Source organism: Odontesthes bonariensis, chromosome 8, assembly GCF_027942865.1.
Source record: "Odontesthes bonariensis isolate fOdoBon6 chromosome 8, fOdoBon6.hap1, whole genome shotgun sequence".
NCBI lineage: Eukaryota > Metazoa > Chordata > Actinopteri > Atheriniformes > Atherinopsidae > Odontesthes > Odontesthes bonariensis.
The window spans coordinates 33,582,505-33,607,225 of record NC_134513.1 but is presented as its reverse complement, the minus strand read 5'-3'; the positions used below and the strand labels follow the sequence as shown (position 1 = coordinate 33,607,225).

Below are 24,721 nucleotides of genomic sequence, written 5' to 3'. Positions count from 1 at the left end.
TCAGCCCGTTTCCCTCTCTGCTTACTGTCTTTCACTCATATGATTCCTCAGAGCTTCAGTTGAGTCGGATGAGAGATGGGATGTGGAAATTCCTCACCAGCCATCAACACCAACAGCAGCAGCAGCAGCAACAGCAGCAGCAGCAGAGGTGAGGAGCGCAGAGTGTGGGACACCCTGAACGTAATGCTTTTTAATGCATTTTAAACCCGATAATAGACTTTTCTTTCTGCCCTTACACTTTTTCTGCCCTGCAGTTTTGTTAGAAACTCAGTCTGCTCTGTGTATTTAAGGAAACACAATGCAACTGAAGCTGAGGTGATGAAAACTTGTGTGAGAAAAGGAGTTGTTTTGTGATCAGTGAGTTACACTGATGCAGAACCTGTAGAGTGCTTTAAAGTCTCAAGATCATTTCTTTGAGCATCATAATTGTCACATGTTTATCATTTTATCCAGATGTTTAGTACATATTAACTACTTTTGTCCTTTTATTTGCTTTTTTCATGTAAAAAAAAAATCCTCTTTTTTAGCACATTTGGCATCTTGTTCAGCTTGTTTTGGGAAACTTTCTGCTTGTTTTGTATGCTTTTTTGGTGGTTTTGCTGCTTGTAGATGTTTTATGTATAATCATATTTGTGTTGAGTCACTTCATCATGGTATTGTGCCTCTTGTTTGGAATTTTGCATCTCATTTCAGTTGCATTGGGATCACTTCGAGGTTGTTTTGCATGTTTTTATGATGATTTTCTATCCCATTTTGTTGGCTTTATCTCTTTTTGGGGGGTAAATGTGTGTGTTTTGACACTGACATTTTTGGTTTTTGGTTACATTTTGGTTGTTTTGCTAGTTTAGAGATACTTTGTGGTGGTTTTGTACCTCTGTTTGTGTTTAGCTCCTGTGTGGTTGTTTTATTCATGCTCATGCTTTTATTTTCAAGCACTAATTGTGGTAGTTTTTTTTTTTTTTTTTAGACATTTTTGGGCTTTATTTTAATTGTTTATTTTGATTGCATCTAGGACACTCCTCCCCAAAGCACGTGGTGATTGTTCATGCTGGCATTTAAGGCCAATAAGTACATTTGAGGAATTTGCGGCCTCTAGTGGTTGTGGAAGCAACTACATGGGAAAAGACAAACATTCATGTTGTAAGAATGTTTTTTTATAAATCATGTTTTTTTTTCGACCCTAATCATGTAGTTTTGATTTCAAACAAAAAACAAATGATGTTATGTTCTAAAACCAGCCATGTTGTATATAGACAATATTCCATCATGACATGTTCTGTTTACATCTAATCAAGGAATCGTTGCATCGTTGGGACCTAATTAGGAAGTAACAAAAATTTTTTAGTCAACACTTTAGAGAGCCCCTCCTTCCTCTTTTTGAGGACGCTGTGGCCTCTTAGATGAAAAACCTTGAGAATAATGTCTGCTTTGATGTGGAAACACTCATGAGTTGTATTTCCCTTCCTCTACTTGTTGGGTCGGTACTTTTCAGGCTGCCATATTGAGGAATGTCAAAAAACCTTTGCCCTATTCAGTTTGAGCAGTTATTGATTTTTGGATGCTTTAGGTCATATTTAGATGGTTTTGCATGCTATTTTAGTTGCTTTTCATGGTCATTTAGCTTTTGGGGGGCTAGTGTGTAATAGTCTTGTGCCTCTTTTTGGTCAATCTGTTTCATGTTGCCTGTTATGTTGAAGTTTTGTGGTGATGGTTTTGGGTTCTCCGAGAGGAAAAAATGAGTTGGTGGTAGATGTTCAAACAGCTACTGACCTACAACAACAGACACACTTAGAAATATTTTCCATGGCTCGATTTCTACTGCTGAATCTAAAAGTAAGGAAATGATATCCATAAAATGTAGAGAAAGTATCTAATCCTTGGCTCTCCATCTATTAACCATCTAATCTATGGTTAATAGAAATGTTAAAAATGTAAATGGGATTTTTCCAGAACGAAAGGATTCACCTCTTCTGTTATTGGGTTTAATTTAAGATTTCCTGTTGATATTTCATTATAAAGAGAGACGAGGAAGTTTTTGTTGAACACAAGTTGCAGTATATCAAACTCTGGTGCAGTAACACAGGCTCCATTCATTGTCTAAAAAGAAGGATTGTTAATGGTATATGTTAAATGACAACATTTTCTGTTTATATGAACATATATTGAGATTTTATCTGATGGATCTACACAAAAAAAGTTTGGCGAAGCTAATTGGTGAAGCTAAATGAAAACAAAAAAAGTGTGTGCATATGTGTTCAGTCTCTTTACTTTGAAGCCCAAAATTATGACAAACAGACAAGAGGCGAAGGAGCTGCAAACCACTCCAAGCCTGGAAAAGTGGCCAGTGCTTCAAGGCAAAAACAAAAAAGATGGTTGGAGTTCACCAAAAGGCACTGGAGATTAGACTAAAACTGACGTTTCTGGGCATCAAGGAAAGCACCACATGTGGCTCAAAGCCACTATCCCCACAGTGAAGCATGGTGGTGCTAGTATCATGCTGTGGGGGTGTTTCCCATCAGCAGGGCCTGGGAAATTGGTCAGAATTGTAGGAATATTTTTTAAAGAAAAAGTGATTCAGTCTGCCAGAGATCTGAGACTGAACTGCGTAAAGTAAAGTAAAAGTAAAGGGGGTGAATTGAAGTCTCTCTGCTTGGGCTTGGCAAAGCCCGGACCTAAATGCGATCCGAGGTATGACTTAAACGTTGCTGAACACCAAGCAGAACCTAACCAGTTTGAAGGAGGTGGGTGGCTTCTGCCTTCTGGTGGGGCACACATCCCAGGGATTAGATCTGCTAAACATACACAGACAAACCCAAAGAGACCTGCAGCTGCAACCAGTGCAAAACAAGGTTGTGCTGACTTAAGGATATGCATGAACCCCCCTCTTTTTCTTTTAATTTCACATGAACAATTTGGACTATTCTACGAAGCTCCATTATAGAAACATATCCACTTAAAGAACAGTTTGTAATACAACAAAATAGTTTTAATAGATTTGAATGACACCATAGATCAGTCATTACACACAACAGTTTTGGATTGTTTGTATTTCAGTGTATTAGATATTTTATAAATCAATATATAAAATAGGTTATATTTTCCTATATAATGCTCAGATCTGTCACATCTTTTTTGTTTTTCTTCATATTAAAACTTAGAAGAAATAAACCTAAAGACATTAACAAACAGGAATCCTTACTCTTGTTGATGTTGCTGTTGGTCGAGTCTTTGTGTGTGTGTGTGTGTCTGTCTGTGTGTGTGTGTGTGTGTGTGTGTGTGTGTGTGTGTCACAGCTGTTGGAGGCAGATAACAGGAACGAAACATTTTACGTCTATTCATGAAAATGTCAGATTGTGGCAAAACGGTGAATTAATTGCACAGAAAATCAATTTACATCCTCTAATATCAACCCCCTGTGCCTTTCTGACCACAGGTCGCGCTGAGTTGTCATCAAAGCTGTAAGTTAAATTTTCAAAAACATTTTGATCTTGAAACGTGTTGGAGTTTGACCTTTCTCTGATGTTCATTTTAATCGAGTGACTTCAGTCCACAAAATAAGTTTAAGTGTGTGTGTGCGTGTGTGTGTGTGTGCGTGTGCTTGTGTGTGCGTGTGTTTGTGCGTGTGTGTGTGTGTCTGTGCGTGTGTATGTGTGCGTGTGTGCGTGTGTCTGTGCGTGTGTGTGTGCGTGTGTGCTGACAGACCAGAAGAGATGGTGCATGAAGACGACAAACGGAAGTGAGTCACTGAAAATCTACATACGTTACACCTCAAAGAAATTTGTGTTATTGATCTGATGTAAATGTGTGTGTGTGAGAATAGGAACTATGGAGGTGTGTACGTGGGTTTGCCTACAGACCTGAGCAGCATCCCTCAATTCCAGATAGGACCACTGAGAGGTATCAGCTACTTCCACATTGTGTCCTCGTATAAATGGCTCACAGTATTCCAATAAAAGACTTTAAGTGTGTGTTGTTGTGTATAAGTGTGTTTACGTGTTTACGTGGATGTATCGTGGTATAATATGTGTAATCCTGTACTGTGTGACATACTGCAGTATGTGGCTGTATGACACGTCATGCATTTCATTTAACGGCACCTTCCAAAGCTCAGTGTCACCTTACATGATGAGTAACATTGTTTAAAAAAGGGCAAACATCAGTAAGTGTTGTAGTAAAGTATATTTCATGTTATACTATGTTTCATGCTGCAGTATGTTGTTGTAGAGTATAGTATGTGTCATGCTATTGTATGCTCCATAGTACGTGTTCTGCTGCAGTGTGCGTCATGCAGTTGTATGTTTCATAGTATAGTGTCTGAGCGTGTCACAGCAAGCATTATGTTGTTTAGCACTGTCTTAGAGTAGTATGTTTCCTACTATAGTGTAGTCATCGTATGGAATGTGTCATGCAAAGGTATGTTGTTCTATAGTATTTGTTGTACTATATAATGTGTGGCATGTATCATGCTATCGTATATGTTTTAGTGTAGTTTGTAAGTCATACTATTGTGTGATAATAAGTTTTACAAGGTGGCTTTCTACAGGTCAAAATATACAGAATTTTTTCATCATGTAAGACGTGCCTTTCCTTACACAAACATGTCGACCCTGTCAGGTGGTGTATTACTACCTATGTTAAAGAGCATGGCACTACTTTTGTTCTCAAGTTCAGATATTGCACTGCTCTTTGTCAAGTTGCTTCAGTTTGAACGCAGTTTGTTTAACGTCACAGCAGTTAAGTGTTCAGTGTGAATTTAAAACCGAGAAGGTCCCTGGATGGACTCCCACTCGGGTTAGGCTGGATTGTTGGATGGTTGCGCGTCTGAATGTTGACGTGCCGTTTGTAACGAGCGCAGATCTGCACTCGACCGCAAGTGTTGCAATACATGAACATGAAACCCAACAGAGGACCTCTCTCCCTCTGAGACGTACTCTCCTGAAGCTCTCTGTTACTGGCAAACTATTGAAGATGATTGCAACTGGGGTTTATTCTGTGCACATAAACACAGTCGTTCTGCACAAAGTTGTAGATGACATTTCCTTCACTCACCCACAGACACACGTCAGCTTCAATTTCCTGTTGAATCTCCAGGGTCAGAAGAGCCTGAGAGAGAAAATACTGCACAAACAGTGTTTGCTGGTGTTTTGTGTGTGTGTGTGTGTGTGTGTGTGTGTGTGTGTGTGTGTGTGTGCGTGTGTATGTAAAGTATTGTATTTCAGATTTCACTGGTGCCACAACTGCATCTTATGCAATGTATGATGTGTGTTTGTGTTAATTACTGAGGTTGTGTTCCACAGGGATCGAGGGAGACTCACCATCCCTCAGGAAGCCACTGTGGGGGAACGGACTGTGATTTTAATGAAGAGTCAGGTTGGTGCATGCTGCGGTGGGTGAGTGGCGACCTCCTCCTGTTTCTCTCCGCAGCCTCATTAATGAACGCTGCGATGTGGAGTCAGCAGTTAAAGGACCATGCCAGTGTTTTTCCAGGTGTCAGCTCAAAGTTCAGTTTCAGAAATTCAGCAAAAAAAAGTTCATATTCTCATTAGCAGAGATGTAAATGAACATTTAAAATGATATAAAGAATTTTTTTAAAACAGCTCTGTGGGGGTGGTCGGTGGCGTAGTGGGTTAAAGGGCCTCTTTTGACATGAAGCTGTATGACATCCCATATTAGCAATATTATTTATGAACATTTTCTTACCCCCCGCTGCGTCCCGTGAGCCGAGTTCCAGCCTCGTTTTGGCGTTGATGAAGGTAGTCCGGCTAGTTGGCTGGGGTTTTTTCTTTTTCCTGGACAACGATTTTGTGATGTATTACTCTTTTGAACGCATATTGTTTTGAGAAGCAAAACGCTTTATTTTTTAAACCCCAGCCAACTAGCCGGATTACCTTCATCAACGCCAAAACGAGGCTGGAACTCGGCTCACAGTACGCAGCGGGGGGTAAGAAAATGTTCATAAATAATATTGCTAGTATGGGATGTGATACAGCTTCATGTCAAAAGAGGCGAACTATCCCTTTAAGCAGGCGCCCCATGGCTACAGTCATCGCTGCAGCTGGCCCCGGTTCGAGTCCCGCATCGGTCGGCCCTTTGCTGCAGGTCATTCCCCCTCTCTCTGCCCCCTGCTTCCTGTCTCTCTTCAACTGTCCTGTCCATTAAAGGCATAAAAGCCCTTTGTGATAATAGCAGTTAGAGACCCAAGACTCCATTCAGTCTGTTTGACTCTGTGAGGAAGGCTTGTGAGACTGTTTGCCCTCCTCCCCTCTGGGAAGCGCTACAGGGTTCTTCGCTCCAGGACCAGCAGGTTCAGGAAAAGCTTCCTCCCTGCAGCGGTCACCCTGCTGAACTGTCAACCTCGGTGTCGTCCCCCCCACACACACACACACACACACACACACACACACACCCAGAGACTGTGGACTGCAACACAAAACCCCTCAGCCACTGAACCTTGCACTGAACTGTTAGTACTGTATTATCCCACTATAGTGTATTCACATCGTATTGTATTCATTGTATTTATTTCATTTCATTCTACCTCATTCCATTTATTCCATACTACCTCACAGTGTAATTCATTGTACTTATTCCATTCTACCTTTTCATTCTACATTTGTATTTATTCACCACTTCACTTTACATATGCACATACCCTGCACTTTAACTGCTTTTTGCATTTATTCACTTCTAACTCTACATATGCACATACCCTGCACTTTAACTGCTTTTTGCATTTATTCACTTCTAACTCTACATATGCACATACTCTGCACTTTAACTGCTTTTTGCATTTATTCACTTCTAACTCTACATATGCACATACTCTGCACTTTAACTGCTTTTTGCATTTATTCACTTCTAACTCTACATATGCACATACTCTGCACTTTAACTGCTTTTTGCACATCTGGTTAGATGCTAAACTGCATTCCGTTGTCTCAGTACCTCTACTCTGTGCAATGACAATAAAGTTGAATCTAATTTAATCTAATCTAAGCCAAAATGAGGCTGAATCCTAAAGCTCCACATGATAATGATGTTGCTCTGACCCGTAAATCGTTCAAATTTGGAATTAAACCTACATGTGGACAACTAGAATCCCTGATTCTGATTGAACATCCTGGATGAACCAGCATTTGGGATGGGATGGGGTGCGTTGGCACATATGGAACAGGTGGAACCATTACGGCTCCATTAATGTTGAATGATGCATAATGATTTTGCAGTAACAACTTCTCCTATTGATTATTACGAGGAAGGTCCTGTTTCAGCAACCAAAAACCCATTTAGCTTGGCTCTAAAGTGAAAGTCTGGCTGTTGAATGTGAGGATTTGCATGTTTTTGCATTATATCTCACACTATGTTGACATGCCAGGACTCCAAGCAAAAAATAAGCTCCTGCTTAAATTCTTCACAAAGTGATTGATTATTCATTTGACGAGGTCATCTTCTAAGTTTTTCAGGCAGGCTGTTCCAGCATCTCATAGGTCTACAGAACTTATTCAGACTCATAAATCCAGACTGACTCCATGATGTTGAGATCAGACCATCAGCTGCAGCACTGCTGTAAGATTTGGGAACCGACAGCTCCTGATGGGATGTTACTGTCTGTTAGAATATATATAAAGATAAATTATGCTAGTTTGTGGTGGGGGTGAAAAAGAAAAAAAAAAACTAACACCGGTATGGGCCTTTAACACTCTGCCTGAATCTGAGCAGGTCACACACAGCTGATTTCAGTGCATTTTGTGGCTTACTCTCCTCTTGTGCTTCTGAACGTTCGACAGAAGGAGCGAGGCTGTCGGGTGAGAATCAGAAGCCCAGCGGGCGTCCATCAGCTCCTCAATGTTGTCTTCAAAACTCCAGCAACAGCAGCACCCAGCAGAGCCAATCTCGTCTCCCAGCATCCCCTCTGGAGGCTTTATTTGTCTCATCTCCACCTGGTTTAACAGACTGTGGTGACCCTAATAATGTGGTTACACCTGCATGTGCTTCTGTGGAAGCAGATGTGGCAGGCCCAGGCTTTTCATTCCAACTTCACCAGAGGATTCCATGGGGAGCTCTTCAATGGTGTTGTGCTGCCGCTTAATGAAGAGCCAGTAGCAGCTGACAGTGGGGCACAAAGTCTTTTGGGTGAGTGTTCGCGCACTGCGGGAGGAAAACGCAGACATAAAGACAGAAGTCGACGCCAAACTCGTTAATGTGCGGTGACTTTCCATCTTTTCTGGTTGTCAATAAATCACAAGAAAGTGTACAAGCTGCACGAAAGAATTAGAGGTGCGGAGCTTTGGCACAGACCAAATCCAAAGAGATATTTTAATAAAGCCACGCAAAAAGACATTTAAATAAGATACCTTTTCATTGACTGTTTTGAAGCAAATAAACCTGGTTGCGTAGGTTATGTTGCTCGTAATTTTTGATTGTACCCTGGTGTGCAATGGCAATAAAGTTTATTCTAGCTGTACAAGGTAAAAACAAACCTCAAAGAGGGAAAACAAAAGCTGTGGACTTCCACAAAAGGAAGAGGGACAGAGCTTTTCTTAAGGATTACTTTAATCTTTGGGAGGATATTGGTCAGTGACGTGGGGTTTGTTTGCCTGCTCGAACAGAAAATGGCTGCTGAGTCATTTTAATCTTTCCAGTTCAGAGAGGATTCACAAAATTGTTTCTATTCCAGGTCAGAGCCCTGAAAAGGACTCTTTCCTTAATCCCTCCTGACCCCTGTGCAGCCACCCAATACAAATGATGAAAAAAAACACGACATCTATTGCAACAAAATGCAACAGTGATAAAGAAAGGCACTAAACTATCAGGAATTACATCATCAAGCCAACTGACACCTCGTGCATAAGCCGCAGTTAGACAGCAATATAAGTTGCTAAGTCAGATGCAAATAACAGAAGTCAATAAACAAGTTCAAGATGAACAGTCAATCAAATGACGTCTAACATCTCTAAAGTCTCAAAGTGTGTAGCACACTTAAACAACAGAACAACCAACTTGTTGGAGTGGCCAAGCCAGAAACAAGACTTCAGTCTCATCCCCAGTCTGTGGAGGTAACTAAAGACCAGAAAGAGGGCAGGAAAACCGACCTGAAAATGGTTTAAACACGTGACGGCAAATAAAGGAATTATCTTATGATTATATCAACATCTTTACACGCAATTTCTTTCTGTCTCGTCAGATTTTGTAAGATGTTTATCTTTTAAAAAAAATCCCTTTTAATAAAAATGTATCAAAAGCTATCCAACACATGAAACCAATTCTGAGGCTTCTTCAACTGTGGAAGAAAATCTTGAGATGGACTAAGGACCCAGTGCTTTTGGTCTTTTTCTGGTTTTTAATGGCTATAATAAAATGTAGCAGTCTTCACTTGAGCTCACCTGTGGCCGGCTTGTTGGGAATAAAAAAACCTGCAGCCTCTTGTCTGAGCCCACCGGGGCACCAACAGCATGAGGATCCTGCTGTGAGGGGACGCCGGTCGACCCGCTCGCCCCCCAGAGCTTTCACACGTTAATGAAGCTGGAGCCGCTGACGTGGAGCTGGACAGAAATTAGTCGAGTTGTTGGTGAGCAGGACTGTTTGAGCCTGTGCAGTGATCACATCAGGGTCTTTTTTAAAACCCTTTCACTTCTGTTGTGGAAATACTTGTGTTAAAGTTGTGAAATACAGCGTTTGCCTTAGCAGAGGACTGGCTCTTGTTTTTATTTAAAGTAAAAGTGCCAAAGAAAAAAGAAAAATCACTCTTTTTGCATCTTGTTTGTCATAAAACCAAACATTTTTTAGTTTAGGACCAAATGATTTGAAAATGCATTTAGAAAAATATTCAGCAGAATAGAAGCTCTTATATTTCTTTTACATTCTTGTTTGAGTAAAGTTGCTTTTGTTTTATCTCTAAGAACAAATGGATGTCAAACGTGCTGTTGAAACATCTGTTTGAGATACAATAAAAGTTTTTTATTTGTGCTAATAATTGTCACCTCTTATGGGGCCTGTAAATGTTTTCGCAAAAGTCTTTGTCTTGTTTTCTGTCTGTAAATAAAAGTGCAAAACATTGTTTAACACAGATTACTGAAAACAGAGGGAAGTCTACCTGTGCCACATGAACTTGGTTGTAAATCCGGCTGTGAACACTGGAACTTCCTCAGTGTTGATCACCTATCGACTGACGGATATCTGAAAATAGAATATTCAGTTCCAGCCGTCTGCAGAAGCTCGATGACGATCATTTTGCTGTACTCAAAATCCCTACAAAGAACAGTAACAAGTAGAACCAAGAGCGTCACTTGACCTCAAGGTGCGACAGAACATTCACACAGAAGTTCTACTGCTACCCGCTGCTCCCTCAGTGGATTTTTTGAAAGACTAATCTTAACATCTGAGCACAAACTTGTAGATGTTCAATAATTACTTTAAAAGGATATTTCAATTTTCTCCTTCTTCGGAACAGGGAGAACACGTCATGATCTAATGGTTCTCATAAACCAAGCGGATAATTTTCCATCCAGAACATCTGGAGCATCTGTCTGAAAGTGATGACCTTAACAAGTACAGGTTCTTAGTATCTCAAACCTTACAGTCTCAAAAACAAAAATGTGATGACTAAAATGCTAAACTGGTTTTTAAATGGTATATAACCCAAGAGATAACATCATGGTGTTCATCTTCAAGATACATATATGTTGTATACTGATCAGCCATAACATTAAAACCCCTGAAAAGTGGATCAAAGGGATCTAAAAAGCTCCCAACACCCCAGTTTAAGGGCTGGATACTTATTGTTGCCCAGAGGAAAAGGAGCATATTACCTTTGAAAAATGGCAGTGAAGGTCAAGGACCCTATCTCACAGGGGCCCAAAGGATCTACTGCCAACGACCCAGAACCAGACTGACTGTACGACACATTCACATGTTCTCTGTCCTCAGACTGGTTGGAGTAATTCAATCTTAGGCAGGTGGTTATAATGTTAAGCTTTTTTTTTACGTATTGTCTAAATGTGAAAAGTTTTCTATAGGCTTAATTTTTAGAAAATCAAATATTGATCTTTTGGAAAACAGAAAAACAAACACTTTGCACTTTATTTGTACACCAACAAGCAGCTCTCATGTGAACCTGCTGTGAAGACTTTCTGTATCTCCCCGTCACCATTTATTCTGGACATCGTCAAGTATCTCCCTAAACGTTTAGGCACCCCGCTGTGGAGGATTTTTTTTTAACCTGTTGGTAAAATGCTACTAAGGATGATGAGTTCATCTAAAGAGGAGCGCAGTGACTGTCTGATTCCCTTTTCCTCCTGTTAAGTTAATCTCACATGAATGATGCTTAAAATTAGATGTTTCCAGAAAGGAACACAAACCAGAGCTGAAGAAAAGTGGAGCGACAAATGAAGCCTGAAACTGTAAAACTTTTGTTTTTCTGTTGATTTTGGACATCTGAAGATGCCACATTTGGTTTGTGAAATAAAGATTTATCCATAATGAAAATGGATACATGGAATTGAGGCAGCTGTATTTTCAAATAATCATTTTGGAAAGATAGTTGTGCAACTGAAAATGTTTATTTTTCCAAGAAAGTTTCTTTAAAGAAAAAGGCAGCATCGCAAAATACCTGCTTGTTTCTGAAGAACAAGTCCAACTAAGTACTGTTGCTTCTGCTATAAAGGAGTTGATACTCCTTTCTTTCAGTGAGGTGTGCTATTTTTCACGCTTTTTCTGAATTCCCCTTGTGAGACAAAAAATGGTCAATCTTATGGGAATCTTAAATCCCCAAAAATGTGCTTTTTAATAAAAAATAAATACATTTCATTTAAATTTCTGAACATACATTTTGCTTTGATACAAACGATCAGTTGATCCACTTTCACAATGAAGAGAAGCAGAGAAAACCACAAACTGCCAACTAAAGAGGAATGTCTGTGTGTGATGTGCACAGGTGCATCAGTCCATGTGGGTCATGAATCAGCCTAAAGTGCACTGAGAGGGTGAGGTTAAAGAGAAGCTTGTGTTCAGAGCATGAATAAAACAGGAACCCGGCAGCCAGCAGAGCCAGTGTTCACATGAAGTTAATGTTACTCACTAAAAAGTGGGGCGACTAAAGTGCAGCAGAGTCTGCTTTAAAGCAACACGAGAGGTTTGTGAACCTTAAAACTATGTTCTTCTGATTCGTTTGGAAGCACAACCACCTGTTATGAAACTGCCCAGGAGCCCGAGGGGGCCCAGGATACCACACTTCAGAACTTTGTTGCTCCAGCCCCGCAAAACGTTTTGCTTTACGGTATTGTGTCACAAAGCAGCAACTAGATAAAAACACGCTAAAAAAGTGAAAAAGAAAAGAAGACGGCAAAGAGATGCAACCAGATGGCCGTGAGGAAGAAGAGAGAGTGCAGGAGCAAGACATGGGACAAGAATAAACATCAGAATGGATTTTACTGCCAGAGAGAGAAAAAAAAAAGCATGAATGACAGACGCAGCTAGCTTCATCATTGCTAACGGTAAGCAATGACTGATCCGCTCTCTGTTCTGTCACCTTTGTTTTGCTGGAATAAACCAATAAAATATGCCACCCTACTCCTGTTTGGTCCCGAAACATTCCCCTTCTTCGTCTCTTGACATATTTGGTGGCTTCTGGGGTGTCCTGTCAGCCTGTACAGCTGTGCACGTGCAGGGTTCAGACGAAGGTTTGTTCTTATGACATCTGTGGCCTAACAGTGTGAATGTACAGTGCTGCAGGTTTCCTTTAGAGCTCACTTGCATTCTTAAGGCATGAATTCTCATCATTTTGGCTGCTCTCCACAGAATATTAACCAGGAATGTTTGCATCAATGTTCGTCTTATTCACACAGAGCCCCGACGTCCTTCTCTGATGACCACTTCCTCTCCTGAAGCCAACTTCCGGTACAGCTGCAACAGCTCGTCAGGCCGTGGCACCTTCGATTCAGGCGAGCAGGGAATATCGACGTCTGATGATGCCTGAGATGCTGACAGCTCCTCCAGCTCTGACTGGACCGCTGCACCATCGCTTCCATTATTCCGGGGCTCTGCGCCACCTTCCTGCCCACTCTGCTCTGGCTGGAGGATCAAGGTATCTGGTAAATGGGAGTCCATGTTCTGTGAGGAATGATTGGACAAAGAGGCAGACAGGGTCAGGCTGAAGTTGTCGATGCCTGGAGTTTCGTCTTCGTCGCTGAACAGTTCGGGGGTCTGTGAGTCGGTGGAGAAGGAGCAGCAGGACCGGGATTGGCTGTTGAGGCTGTTCTGGCTGTCAGTCAGAGTCTCTGTGGTGAAGAAGTCCTCCCATTTCGGAGCCTTAACAGAACAAGGCTGGCACTCTTTGCCTTTTTCCTCCCTCTTTCCCTTCTCATCTTCCTCCTCCTCATCATCGTCGTCTTCACCATTGGACTCGGTGCAGTCAAAGTAGTCCTGTGCGACAGACTGTGCGTCAGACACCATCAGAGGTAACGACACAGACACAGACGGTGCTGCCGTCTCAGGAATGTTTTCTAAAGTCAACAAAAGGAAAATTACAGTTCAGTAAATAACAAAAGTGCGGCCAGAAGTCCTCAGGTGCTTAAAAACAACCAATTACAGTACTGACAATGAAAAACAGTCACGTGGAATAGAAAGTTCTCCTTTTGTAAATTCTAAGGTTTCATCTGATCAGAACAGAAAAACTCTCTGGTCCTTTCCAGGTCACGTGACTGTGCATTTAGAAAAATCAAGTTTTCCAAGTAAAAGTATCAATTCCATCATTAGATTTCTAACAATGGAGCATGTATCTAGATGTATCTAGACCTTCACAGTTATCGCACAAAAATATCAATTCCGGCTGCGCACCATTTTCTGCCTGTTGGTTCAGTCCCATCTTTTTCCTCACTGGTGCCACGTCCAAACCTTCAAACAGCTCATCGTCACTCTCCGAGTCTGAACAGAAACACGGACATTTGAATATAAACCTGCAACTAACAACACAGCCCACAAAGACAAAATCCAGAACTTGATATTTGGTTAAATCGACTTTAAAGAGAATTCGAGAAGCTGCCGAGCTCTCAGTAGAAAAGCTTGTTTTTGCCACCAACAGGCTCAGAGAATAAACACAGGGCTCATTGCAACCTGCATCAATGATGTGATTTCCATTAACAAGCTTTCTAAAGTCTGTGATTATGTGAAAATCCTAATAAAATCTCACATGAAACAGTCATTTCTGTGAAGGGAGTGAGATTTAAACCTGAAAAAGTACCGTCTGAGTTCTCCGAAACAAACAAACGTGGGAATAAATAACAGAATTTGTAACTTTTTTTGGTGCGTTTAGAAGTAAAATGATCCATAATTCTATTAACGATCAAGTACCAGAAATAACCAATAAAAACAAAAGGTGTTAATGTTAATATGCGTCTAAACAATTCATTTTTAAACTAACATACAGAGAACTGTGTAAAAGTCTTGAGCCAACCCTTATTTCTTTATATTTTGCTTCCAAGCAGCCAGACTTCCCGTCATCTCTTAAAGTGGTTTTGAGCAATAGTTCTCCAGGCTTTCTGTAGCTGTCAGATATTTAGAGGAATTGGGTATGGCTCAAGACCTTTCTGCAGCACTGTGTATTTTACAGCAGCAGAGCAGCAGTGTTGGACTCGTTCAGGGTTGTTTGTGGGTTATTTTCACTGATGTCTTCCACTCATTTTTTCGCCAAATGGTTTTCTTTTCTTTTATAAATTCAGGAAACACAAACTGGGGCTGAACTGTGAACGAGGCTCTCTGCTACAAAAGCATGTGCACATGTTGCTGTGGAGAGTATATGTCGCTGTGTGAGTCACCGTAAAAAGGCCGCTGCGCCCTGCTGCGCTTCAGGACTCCCAGGGGTTGGTAAACGAACGCCGACCGATCAGACTGGTTCCTGCACATCAGCCTCAACCTGAACAGAGTCGTGGTTGTTATCTTTATTCTGAGGTTCCTCTTACAAAATATTAAAAGTTAATTTACTGACCTCATTTTTCAGCTTTTTTTCCTTTTTACTAACTGATATAAGTCAACTGCTTTTTCAAAGGCAGAAAAATCCTTTTAAATGTTAGAACTAATGTTTAATTTTGACATTTAAAATACTTCAACAGCAAAGTGAAGGTCTGACTTTTAACTGTAAGATGATTTAAAAAAAAAAAAAAAAAAAAAAAAACTCAAAGTGCACTCCAGTCTTAAAGGGATAATCCGGAGTAAAATGCACTTTAGATCAATTTACAGGATGTTGGGAGTACATACGTTGAGTTGACATCAAAATCATGTCATTCGGATGTGTTTTGAGAATTTTGTTTTGACCGTTTTTAGCCAAAAGTCGTTAGCCTGGAAGTGATGAGGGCATATTGTATCGCAGCTACAAAACACTATTTTTATACCTCTTCTACAGCTCCAAACAACATAACACTTACGTGGTAGTGAGTAGAGGGTCCCTAAAGCCAAACCGAAGTGTCCCAAGGTCTTCATGTGGTCGGATATAGAGTCCAGAATGAATTTAATCAAGCCAGTACCTTTCCGGAAATGTTGCTGCTGCACCTGCCTCTGAAGACCATGGTGAAGTTGGTTTGATATTGGATATAGAGTGTGCATTCAATTGGTGTACAAAAAGGTGTGTGTGGTTGGTACTACACTCACTAGGTCACAAGGCTTGGGAGGTATTAGAAAAAAAAGATACCTTTTTTCCTTATTGTGAATATCTGTCAAATATCCAATATCAAACCAACTTCACCACGGTCTTCAGCGGCAGGTGCAGCAGCAACATTTCCGGAAAGGTACTGGCTGTCAGAGCTAGTTAGCCAACTAATGTTCTGTGGGACAGGCGCCGTGCAGGGACAAACAGGGCAACAGCGCGTAATCTTCTATAAACAATTGCATGTCCATTCGTCCATGGCTTGTAAATTTCGTATTGTCTTAGTCTCGTTAACGAAAATCATTTTTTATTCTCGTCATATTTTTATTTTCTGGAAGCAATTTTGTGCGTCATCGTCACGGGAAAAAGGGGCGTTAACGAAATATTTTCGTCATCGTCCTGGTTGACGAAATTAACACTGGTGCACTCACATCTGTGTGACTTCAGTCAGAGTGCGTCCAATAGGGATGACGCTGGGGTAGACGTTGACTGGCTGAAGATACGACAAGAAGTCTTTGATCTGAAAGTTAAAAGGAACATCATGAGGTTTAGTGAACGTGTGGATGGGAGGACAAACAAGCTAAACTAAAGACATGGCTGGTTGTCTTCGGGAAGAGTTGCTTTTAAAAGATGAAAAACATCAAAGGCATGAAGACGGAAAGGAGCTGGACCTTCCACATGTTTTCCATTTCAAAGTTCCAGGTCTCCCTCTGAGATTTTCACATTATATGCGACACTCAGCTACAGATAGCTGAAGGTGTAGAATGGAGCAAATTCGGGAACTTTCAGTGTCCTTACAAGAGGACTTCAAAGATCTGCATGAATGCCTCCTTAAAGTCATCATTAAATAAACTAACATGCTGTTAAGCTCTAATGACATAATTCAGATGACATGGATGAACAGAAACACATTACCTCGCAGTAGGAGGAGTGGAAACTGAAGCAGGCTCTGTATGAACTGCCTCCGGTTCTGGAAAAACCAGCAAAAAGACACTTTTATTACCCGAAGTAACGGCGATTCAGGTTGATTTGTTCATTTCCACAAACATTTTTTAGATTTTGAACCCACTCGTACTTGATTATGACATTGGTCTTCCTGGTTCTTTCTCCGAACCACATGGTGGACGGTTTAATGCTGATGATACGAAGAGGAGTCCCGTCAGCCGCTGTGCAACCACACGGTACCCTGTTACCCTGGAAATACTCTTCATCCTGCACACAATCACAGACAAGATAACAATTTTCTGTCCTTAATGCACTTTTAACAACCACTGTTGCTTTGCTTTAAGTAACAGCTCAAAGTTGCTGCTGCCTTCCTATAACCTCGGCTGTCAGAGCTGTAGATGAGGTCTGAGTTGACGGGTTCTTGCCGCTTTCACAATTTTTAATCATAAAAGCAATCCTCCGACTCTCTGAATCACAAATTCAACCGGAATGGTGCCACAGTTAATATTTCCTACTAGGAAAACAAGTATCTGAGTTCAGATGCACCACATATACCAGGTTTAGCTTGTTAAACATACCTCAAAATATTACATAAAATTCTTGTAATTAAATTCCATATTTCCAAATCACCTTGTAATTTGCTGCAGTTACTTATTAGTTATCCAATAAATAAGTCAATTAATTACTCATAATGCCCACATGTATTCGTATGTCTCATATTCTCTGAATTTAGACATAAAGATGAAGCTGGAGCTGAACTACTGCCACAGACAGAGCAGTCTGCTCCCTCACCGTGTTCTCTGTCTGGATCATTTTTAGTGTAGAAACAGAAAAGTATGGCGTGATCTTTGTGCCACCAGGTTGAGCGCGCAGTGACACTGATTTGAGGGCACAGATCTATCGCAAGCCTAAGCTGCCAACAATCATTTTAAGCGTGTGCGTATGAATCTCACACACGCTCGCTCATAGGTGCTCGGACACGCGCTCAACTCTGACAAACTGCTCGCTCGAACGGCTCACTCTGCTCGCGCTCGGCTCTATCTCTCTGCGCTCGCAACTCTGTTAGTTGTATGTAAATGAGCCACACCACCAGCCAATCACTGCAGAGTCTGCAGTGCAGACTCAATTGAACTTCTACCATCACCCTAAAGGAATTAAACTAGATGTTATATTTTTTTGTCAAACCAGTAACCATTACAGATTAAACCAATAACACAATTGATCAGTTTAAAGTTTAAAAGTTTAAAAAACCCACTGTGGGTCAGCTGCTATAGTTCATAACTTACTAGGTAAAAACAACCACTTCAATACTTCAAACATTTAATTTCCTAAGCTGGTGTAGTTTTATTTTTCTACCGTTTTAGATTTTGATCAAATGAAAATCAAGTCAGAATTGTTTTGTACATGAAATGTGCTACAAATAAATTTAAGTGCTTCAGATAAAATAAAAGCATTGCAGCAGGGAGTGGAAGAAGCATTAAAAATACATAAAAGAATATAAAGAGAAACAAATAAAAAAGTTGATGTTAGGTTTCTTTCTCTAAAATATTTGTGACACCCTACAACAGTAGGCTAACTAGCTAGCACCCAACTACACCAGTTTTAACATGATTATTACAATTCCTCCTCTTTATTTTTTTATTATTTATCACACAAATACCAGTCTGTGATTGGCTGGTGGTGTGGCTCATTTACATACAACTAACAGAGTTGCGAGCGAGCAGAGAGATAGAGCCGAGCGCGAGCAGAGTGAGCCGTTCGAGCGAGCAGTTTGTCAGAGTTGAGCGCGTGTCCGAGCACCTATGAGCGAGCGTGTGTGAGATTCATACGCACACGCTTAAAATTATTGTTCCTTCAGATAGATCTGTGCCCTCAAATCAGTGTCACTGCGCGCTCAACCTGGTGGCACAAAGATCACGCCATAGAAAAGAGGCGGCAGCTTGTCGTGTGCAAGACAAACACTCAGAGGGGCTGCCTGGAAGTCATGCTGTGTTGTACAAAATAACAGTCAAAGAGGAAACTCCACAGAGCACAAGCTCGTTGATGCTTTTCAGTGAAGCTTCAGAAGACAGCATGACGGCTGCAGGGATTACTGAAAAGTTGCTTGATTTCATCAATCTGAACCATCAACCACTATCTGGAAAAAAATTCAACTTAAATGTCCCAGTCTCAGCAGAGCTCTTAGAAGAAAAAAAACTAGGTTATACGTTAGCTTTCTGCTGTGACAACAGCAGTTTCGGGCTGTAAAGGAGCTGTACATATTCGTCTGTCTGCAGCGGTGAAGTAAAGATATGTCAACGGGACAAGATGAAGATGGCAAATTAGAATCAGACAACGATTTTTTTTTTCTTCTATAATCAGTTTTGTGGCTTTCCAGACTATTCACGTGTTTTTTTTCCCCCTAAACAAAGCACCCAGCAAAGCGTCAAACGACCCTATGAACAAACCGGCTTCCGTTTGTGGCTCTCTGTTGTGCTGCCACCTCCAGAACCAGGCCGGCCCGCCACACCCTCACAAACAGACACAGATGCAGCCTGCGCTACAGCACCGTAATGACCACAAATCTTTTTTTGTAAAGGTTTGAACTTTTCATTAAAGTGTATTCAGATATGTGAATGAATGAATTCTGCCATAAAGAGAAACACACCACATATTCCACATCTGGAAGGTTTTCACAAGGTCAAAGCATTTGAAAAACTACCTGGTAAATATAAATCCAGCCGTTTAAACCTGTCAGATATTATTACATTATCTCAACTGATATTAAAGTGGTGGTAGTAGTTATGGTTTGGGCAAGTCCTTGGGAAATTGACCATCAGTGTAAAGGGCACCTTTGGGTGTCGACAGGCGTGTATCTGAGTCCTGCGGTCAGTTGTGACGTAGGTTAGGATCTCTGGCATCTTCTTGAACATGACCAGACTGTTGACGTGGATCTGAAGGGAAAATAAAGGAATCATGCAACAGATTTACCAGCAACACCAGCATGTGCTCCTGTTTGAGTAGCAATAAGACAGATGTTGACAACAGGCATGTCTCTTTTTTAAGGCTCTATTTGTTCACAATGGCTGGAGTAAACATAGCCGACTTATATTTTTCCAATTCCTTTATGCCTTCTATGAACTGATGTCCAGACGTCATCACTGGATCACTTTGATATAAATTAAAAACAAAGACTGGATCATTTTTAATAAAAAAATGAAGTCTCCCTTCTAAGATTTCAGAGCAGATTTATGGAGGTTTATTCTCGATGGATATAGTGAAATCTTCGATGAGTTACACAGAATGAATGTGAACGTGTCACCTGTGTGTTGAACTCTTCTCCCAGGTTGGTGAACAAGTACTCGTATCCGTATGCAGCTTTGCAGTTGAGCCACACAACGTGATAAGAACTCTGGCTGATCCAGTTTCCAATGAGCTCAGACATACCGCTCAAACAGACCTCCTAAACACACATGCACATGCACACAAAACTTTCTGGATCATTGTTAGAACACCATGTAAGAAATAAAATTTAATTTAAAAAACCTGTTCAAATACACCAAGAAATTTACAATTTTTTTGCCCTCACCAACTGCACTTTTTGAGAATAAACATCCATTTCAACATTTTGGTTCTGAAAAAAATCCCAAAAAGAGTTGGAACAGTTGAGCTTTTACCACTTTTTATGTTGTCATTCCTTCTCACTACACTTGGAAGACGTTGTGGCATTTAAGATGAAGAGTTTCAGGAGTTTCCAGCTCAGGCTTGCTCCCTTGTCCTTTACACAATGAAATTCCTCCAGATTCCTTTAATAGTTTAATGATACTCTGCCTTGTAGGGGCAGAAATGTGAAAATCCCTTCCAATCTTTCTTCGAAGAACACTTTTTAAACAGGTCAGTGATCTTCTAACACTTTTGTTGACTAACTGGAGATCCTCTGAACATCTTTGCTCCGTTCACAGATGCTGCTTTTGTACAAAATCAGGATTACAATCACCCGTTTGAAATAATATAATTAGTTATATTTTCTAACTTTATTAGCAGCCCTAAATTATCCCCATCACAACTTTCTTTGTTTCTGGCCTGAAATGATAATTATGGATGTACGTTATCAAATAAATGAAGTTGATGAGAAAAAAAAAACATGAAATATCTTGGGTTCTACAATAAAATAGTCAATGTCAGAATCAATAAGTTTTCTTGTATCTGTGTATTTATTTTTTTGGGCATTTTCCATACCAACTATGTTTTTCTGGTGTGGAGTTCTGGGGTATCAAATACAGCAAATCATATTTACCCGAGTGGGTATCTGGTAGAAGCGTGGGTCATAGAAAGTGGAGTCCAGATAAATGCTCCGAATATCTTTCACCCTGCGAGACATGGAAAGTTCATATAAGTGATGAAAGTATTCCAAAGGAGGAAAGTGAACTCTGTTCGACGTGTTAGAGGATGCTCAGTGATGACCGACCTGCTGCCGGAGTGCAGGTGCTCGATCCTGGACGCGTCTCCAGCAGCCAACCTGAAGTCTCCTGTGTACAACACATTTCCCTGGCCACCCTCAAACAGGAACCTAAAAATCAACACCATATGTAACACGAACTGTGTGCAGAAGAAAGCTAATAACAACACTGGTACAGCCCAAGTAGAGGCTACTGTGGAAGATAAATTTGTTGCTGGAGGATTTCAGGACTGTGTGCAACCTTAAGATAAAAGACATCCATCTTCCTAGGCTTGTTTACATCAAAGTCAAACATTACACAGACTAAAATATCTAATTGGAACACGGCCATTTTGGAAATCTCACCACTTTCATATGATTTCACATTTTGTTTTGAAACACCAGTGTTTCATCTTCTCCGTCGCAGTTTGCTTCAGTTTCAAGAGATGCATCCTTATACATACATAATCAAAACGTATGGACTTTAGGCATCCAAATATTTTGGTCAAGCAGCCTGTTAAAATGGACTATTGTTGCAATGTGTCAGATCCAAACTGAGTCCACATTTAGGTTGTAAGACTGCAATCGATGTACCCACTTCTAACTACAGCTGATTGTCTTACAAGTAAAATTTGATTAATACGACTCTATATAATTAATGCGCTATATAAATAAAGATTGATTGATTGATTAATGGGCTTTCTTCAGAAACTCTGGCAGATTTCAGTGGCAGCTTTGTTTCTCTCCATGAGACCGAACAAAAACATGGAAGACGTGTTTCAGAATGATTTCACTCACATGACGGAGCCGGGACAGTGACCTGCTGTCAGCAACGTCACCACAATGTCTTCTTTCTGTTCCACAAACACCAGAAAACGCAGTCATACACACAAAGTCAAGAGTTGCAGACTCAAAACTACGACCTGCTGGATACAATGCGATCCATACGACTGATTCATCCGACACGTGAAAATCTCAACTGTCACAGTCAAAGGAAACAAACACACACCTCCCCAGATGCTTCATCCACAAGAGAAATCTGAGTTGGGCTCTCCAGCTCCAGAGGAACCTGAACAGATTAATCATCAAGAAACACCATGAAGAAGCTTTGATTCCAACACTCCTTGTATGATGGGTTTTATTTGAAGCAAAGAAAAAAAACAACAACTCAACAGCATGATTAAAAAGTAATAGGACACTCACAATGTATTCCTCCCAGAAAGCATATTTTGGGTTGTTGAGCAGCAGCTCTTTGGTCACAAAGGAGCAGTACAGCCTGACTGTGCGACTGCAAGCAGAAAACAGGTCTCTCATGTTTAGTTGACTCAAAACAGTCATCCTTTTCTCAACTGAGTCTACCTCATAAGGAGCTTACCTTCCAACACTGTGATTAAGCTTTTCCTCTGCAGTTTGAGTTTGTGTATACACTACTTGTGTCATTTGGCATAGCTCAGCCTTTTCTCCCTGTTTCTATTCTACGTTTTATCCCATCATTTAGATTTCCTGTAATTCTGCATTTTCACTTTCTATCTGATCATTTTTGAGTTACTGAGTCAGATATCAAACATTTGATGATATATTCCTTAAAGATTCGGCTTTGAAAACGTGGACTATTTAATCTTTTTAAAATTCCAACTAAATATTTGCCTTTAGGTCTCACAATCTGAATGACATTTTAAGTTTTTGTCTCATAAATTTGTTCATTTAAAGCTTTCACAACACAGATTTCCCTTTTTCGCTTTCCTTTTAAGTACATTTGAACTTAATAGATCATAAAGTTCAAATTAAAAGTGAAAATGTTTTTATTAATCAAAATATTTAAGCATTGTGACATTTTCAAGTTGAAGGTTTGAGTTTAAAATAAATTTTATCAATAGTTTTTATTTCCATCAACTTTATTTCTAAATTTTTGTCTTCACAAACAGAAACGACTCCATATATTTAAGGGGATGAGCTGTCATGTTAAAGCGTAGTTCGGACCATTAATTAAACCAGAATCAGACTGTTTTCACCTGATTTGCAGTTTTCTTTTCAACAGAGGCCCTTTCAGTCCCTTCATGTGATCTGTCGAGAGTAAAACAGCAAGAAAACTGTAAATAACTCCATCAATCCGGCCGTTAGGTCACAGCTCTGATGCTGCTAGCTTACCTTTGTGACAGTGAGAGAGGAAATATGCCCGGGCATGTAAGTTCTCCCTGTCGAACCGGTCCAGAGAAATGTAGGGATACTCTTTCATTCGACCCGCAAATGAACTCATGTTTATGTCGAAGTTTTTCACAAAAGTTCCTACAAAACTAACGCCACACCGTATGTGGACGACAACATACTTCCCAGCATCACCTGAGTTATCTTTGTTTATCCCGCCCACTGAAAGGACTAGAGACGTTCTTCTTCTACGATCCATTTCATGGCAGATCCAGCGCATTCTGGTCATATCGCCACCTACTGTTAAAAACGCGAAATTGTTTTGTGGCTATTTCAGTCTCTCGTGTTCTTTCATTAATTTTAGATGTTTTTTTCACTCAGACTTGAACTTCAACAGCCATATCAAGTCAGTTATGAAGTCAACCGACTATCACCTGATGAATATTTTAAGGATTAAAGGGCTAATGTGTCAGAGAGATTTAGAAAAGCTGCTCCATGCATTTAATATCAGTAGACTTGATGACTGTCACAGTATATTTGCTGCTCTGTCTAAAAGATGATCAGGCAGCTGCAGCTGGTTCAGAGCGCTGCCGCCAGAGTCCTCCCAAAGACCAGAAAAATGGATCATATCACTCCAGTCCTGAAGTGTCCACACTGACTTCCTGTCCATCAGATAGTTGGTCTTAAAATACTGTGGTTTAAAAGCTTTAAATGGTTTCATGTCGGATCTTCTGGTACATTATGAACATTCAAGGCAACTCAGATCTTCAGAAACAGTTTTGCTTTTTATCCCCCGAGGTAGAACTAAAAATGGAGAAGCTGCTTTAAGTTTTTATAGACCATATATGTGGAACAAACTCCCACATAATTGCAGGTCCTATAAATTTATTTACTATCTTGTTTTATTAATTAATTTAGTCATTAATTTATCAATTCAAGCATTTATCACACCATCTACATTTTGTACAATAATGGGCAGTATTTGTATATATATATATATATGTATATATAAAAACAAACTTTACAGCAAACACAAGAACATTCTGCAAACATTTCCTTAAGGTCACAGAAAGGTCTGTTGTGATGCAAAGTGAATGCCACCTCGCTGTCAAACTTAAACATCATCGTCCTGATGTCTGCTCAACGTTTGCTTTTGGGGCAAAAAACAGTCAGGGAATGTGCACAGGACATGCACCAGTGTGCACGACTGTTAGTGAATAAAGGCTGGTTAATGGCAAATATCTAATTCTATTGTTATTATAATAATAAGATTAAAACATTCCTATCAAAAAGGAAATGCACAAGGAAAAATTCTTCCTCCAAAAGATTGAGCATTTTGCATTGAACTAAAAAAAAAAAGCCACACATAACGTGTGGCAGAAGACATCAGAACTAATGACATTTATATAAGTAATGATAACTTGTGATATAAGACCCGGGTGTCTACGTCTTTATGGAGTTTTCAAAGAAGGACTTCAAGAGAATCTCTGAGATAATGTTCCCCGAGAGTTCCCTGATGTCCTTGATCGTTTCCTGAAAGTGATCTGGAGTTTTGGGGAACCTTGAGAGCTTGCTCAAGG

At 40.3% G+C, this 24,721-nt stretch overlaps 2 protein-coding genes across 2 annotated transcripts; one reads left to right on the top strand and one right to left on the bottom strand.

Annotated features, from left to right (window-relative positions):
* Nucleotides 1–5,366, top strand: LOC142385875 (overexpressed in colon carcinoma 1 protein homolog). Its single transcript, XM_075472568.1, has 5 exons — nucleotides 1–148; nucleotides 3,434–3,458; nucleotides 3,701–3,736; nucleotides 3,821–3,897; nucleotides 5,298–5,366. Exons 1-5 carry the CDS (start codon nucleotides 76–78, stop codon nucleotides 5,351–5,353), a joined length of 267 nt encoding a protein of 88 aa, XP_075328683.1. The 5' UTR covers nucleotides 1–75; the 3' UTR covers nucleotides 5,354–5,366.
* Nucleotides 5,367–11,159: 5,793 nt separating this feature from the next.
* dclre1c (DNA cross-link repair 1C, PSO2 homolog (S. cerevisiae)) lies at nucleotides 11,160–23,358 on the bottom strand. Its single transcript, XM_075472251.1, has 15 exons — nucleotides 23,145–23,358; nucleotides 23,009–23,060; nucleotides 22,200–22,284; nucleotides 22,006–22,065; nucleotides 21,795–21,850; nucleotides 21,027–21,128; nucleotides 20,856–20,928; nucleotides 19,881–20,021; nucleotides 19,411–19,512; nucleotides 16,710–16,846; nucleotides 16,550–16,604; nucleotides 16,066–16,154; nucleotides 14,811–14,908; nucleotides 13,834–13,920; nucleotides 11,160–13,499 (listed from the first exon to the last, which is right to left on the bottom strand). The coding sequence occupies exons 1-15, from the start codon at nucleotides 23,251–23,253 to the stop codon at nucleotides 12,835–12,837; spliced, it is 1,911 nt and encodes a 636-aa protein (XP_075328366.1). The 5' UTR covers nucleotides 23,254–23,358; the 3' UTR covers nucleotides 11,160–12,834.
* Between the last annotated feature and the right edge of the window lie 1,363 nt (nucleotides 23,359–24,721).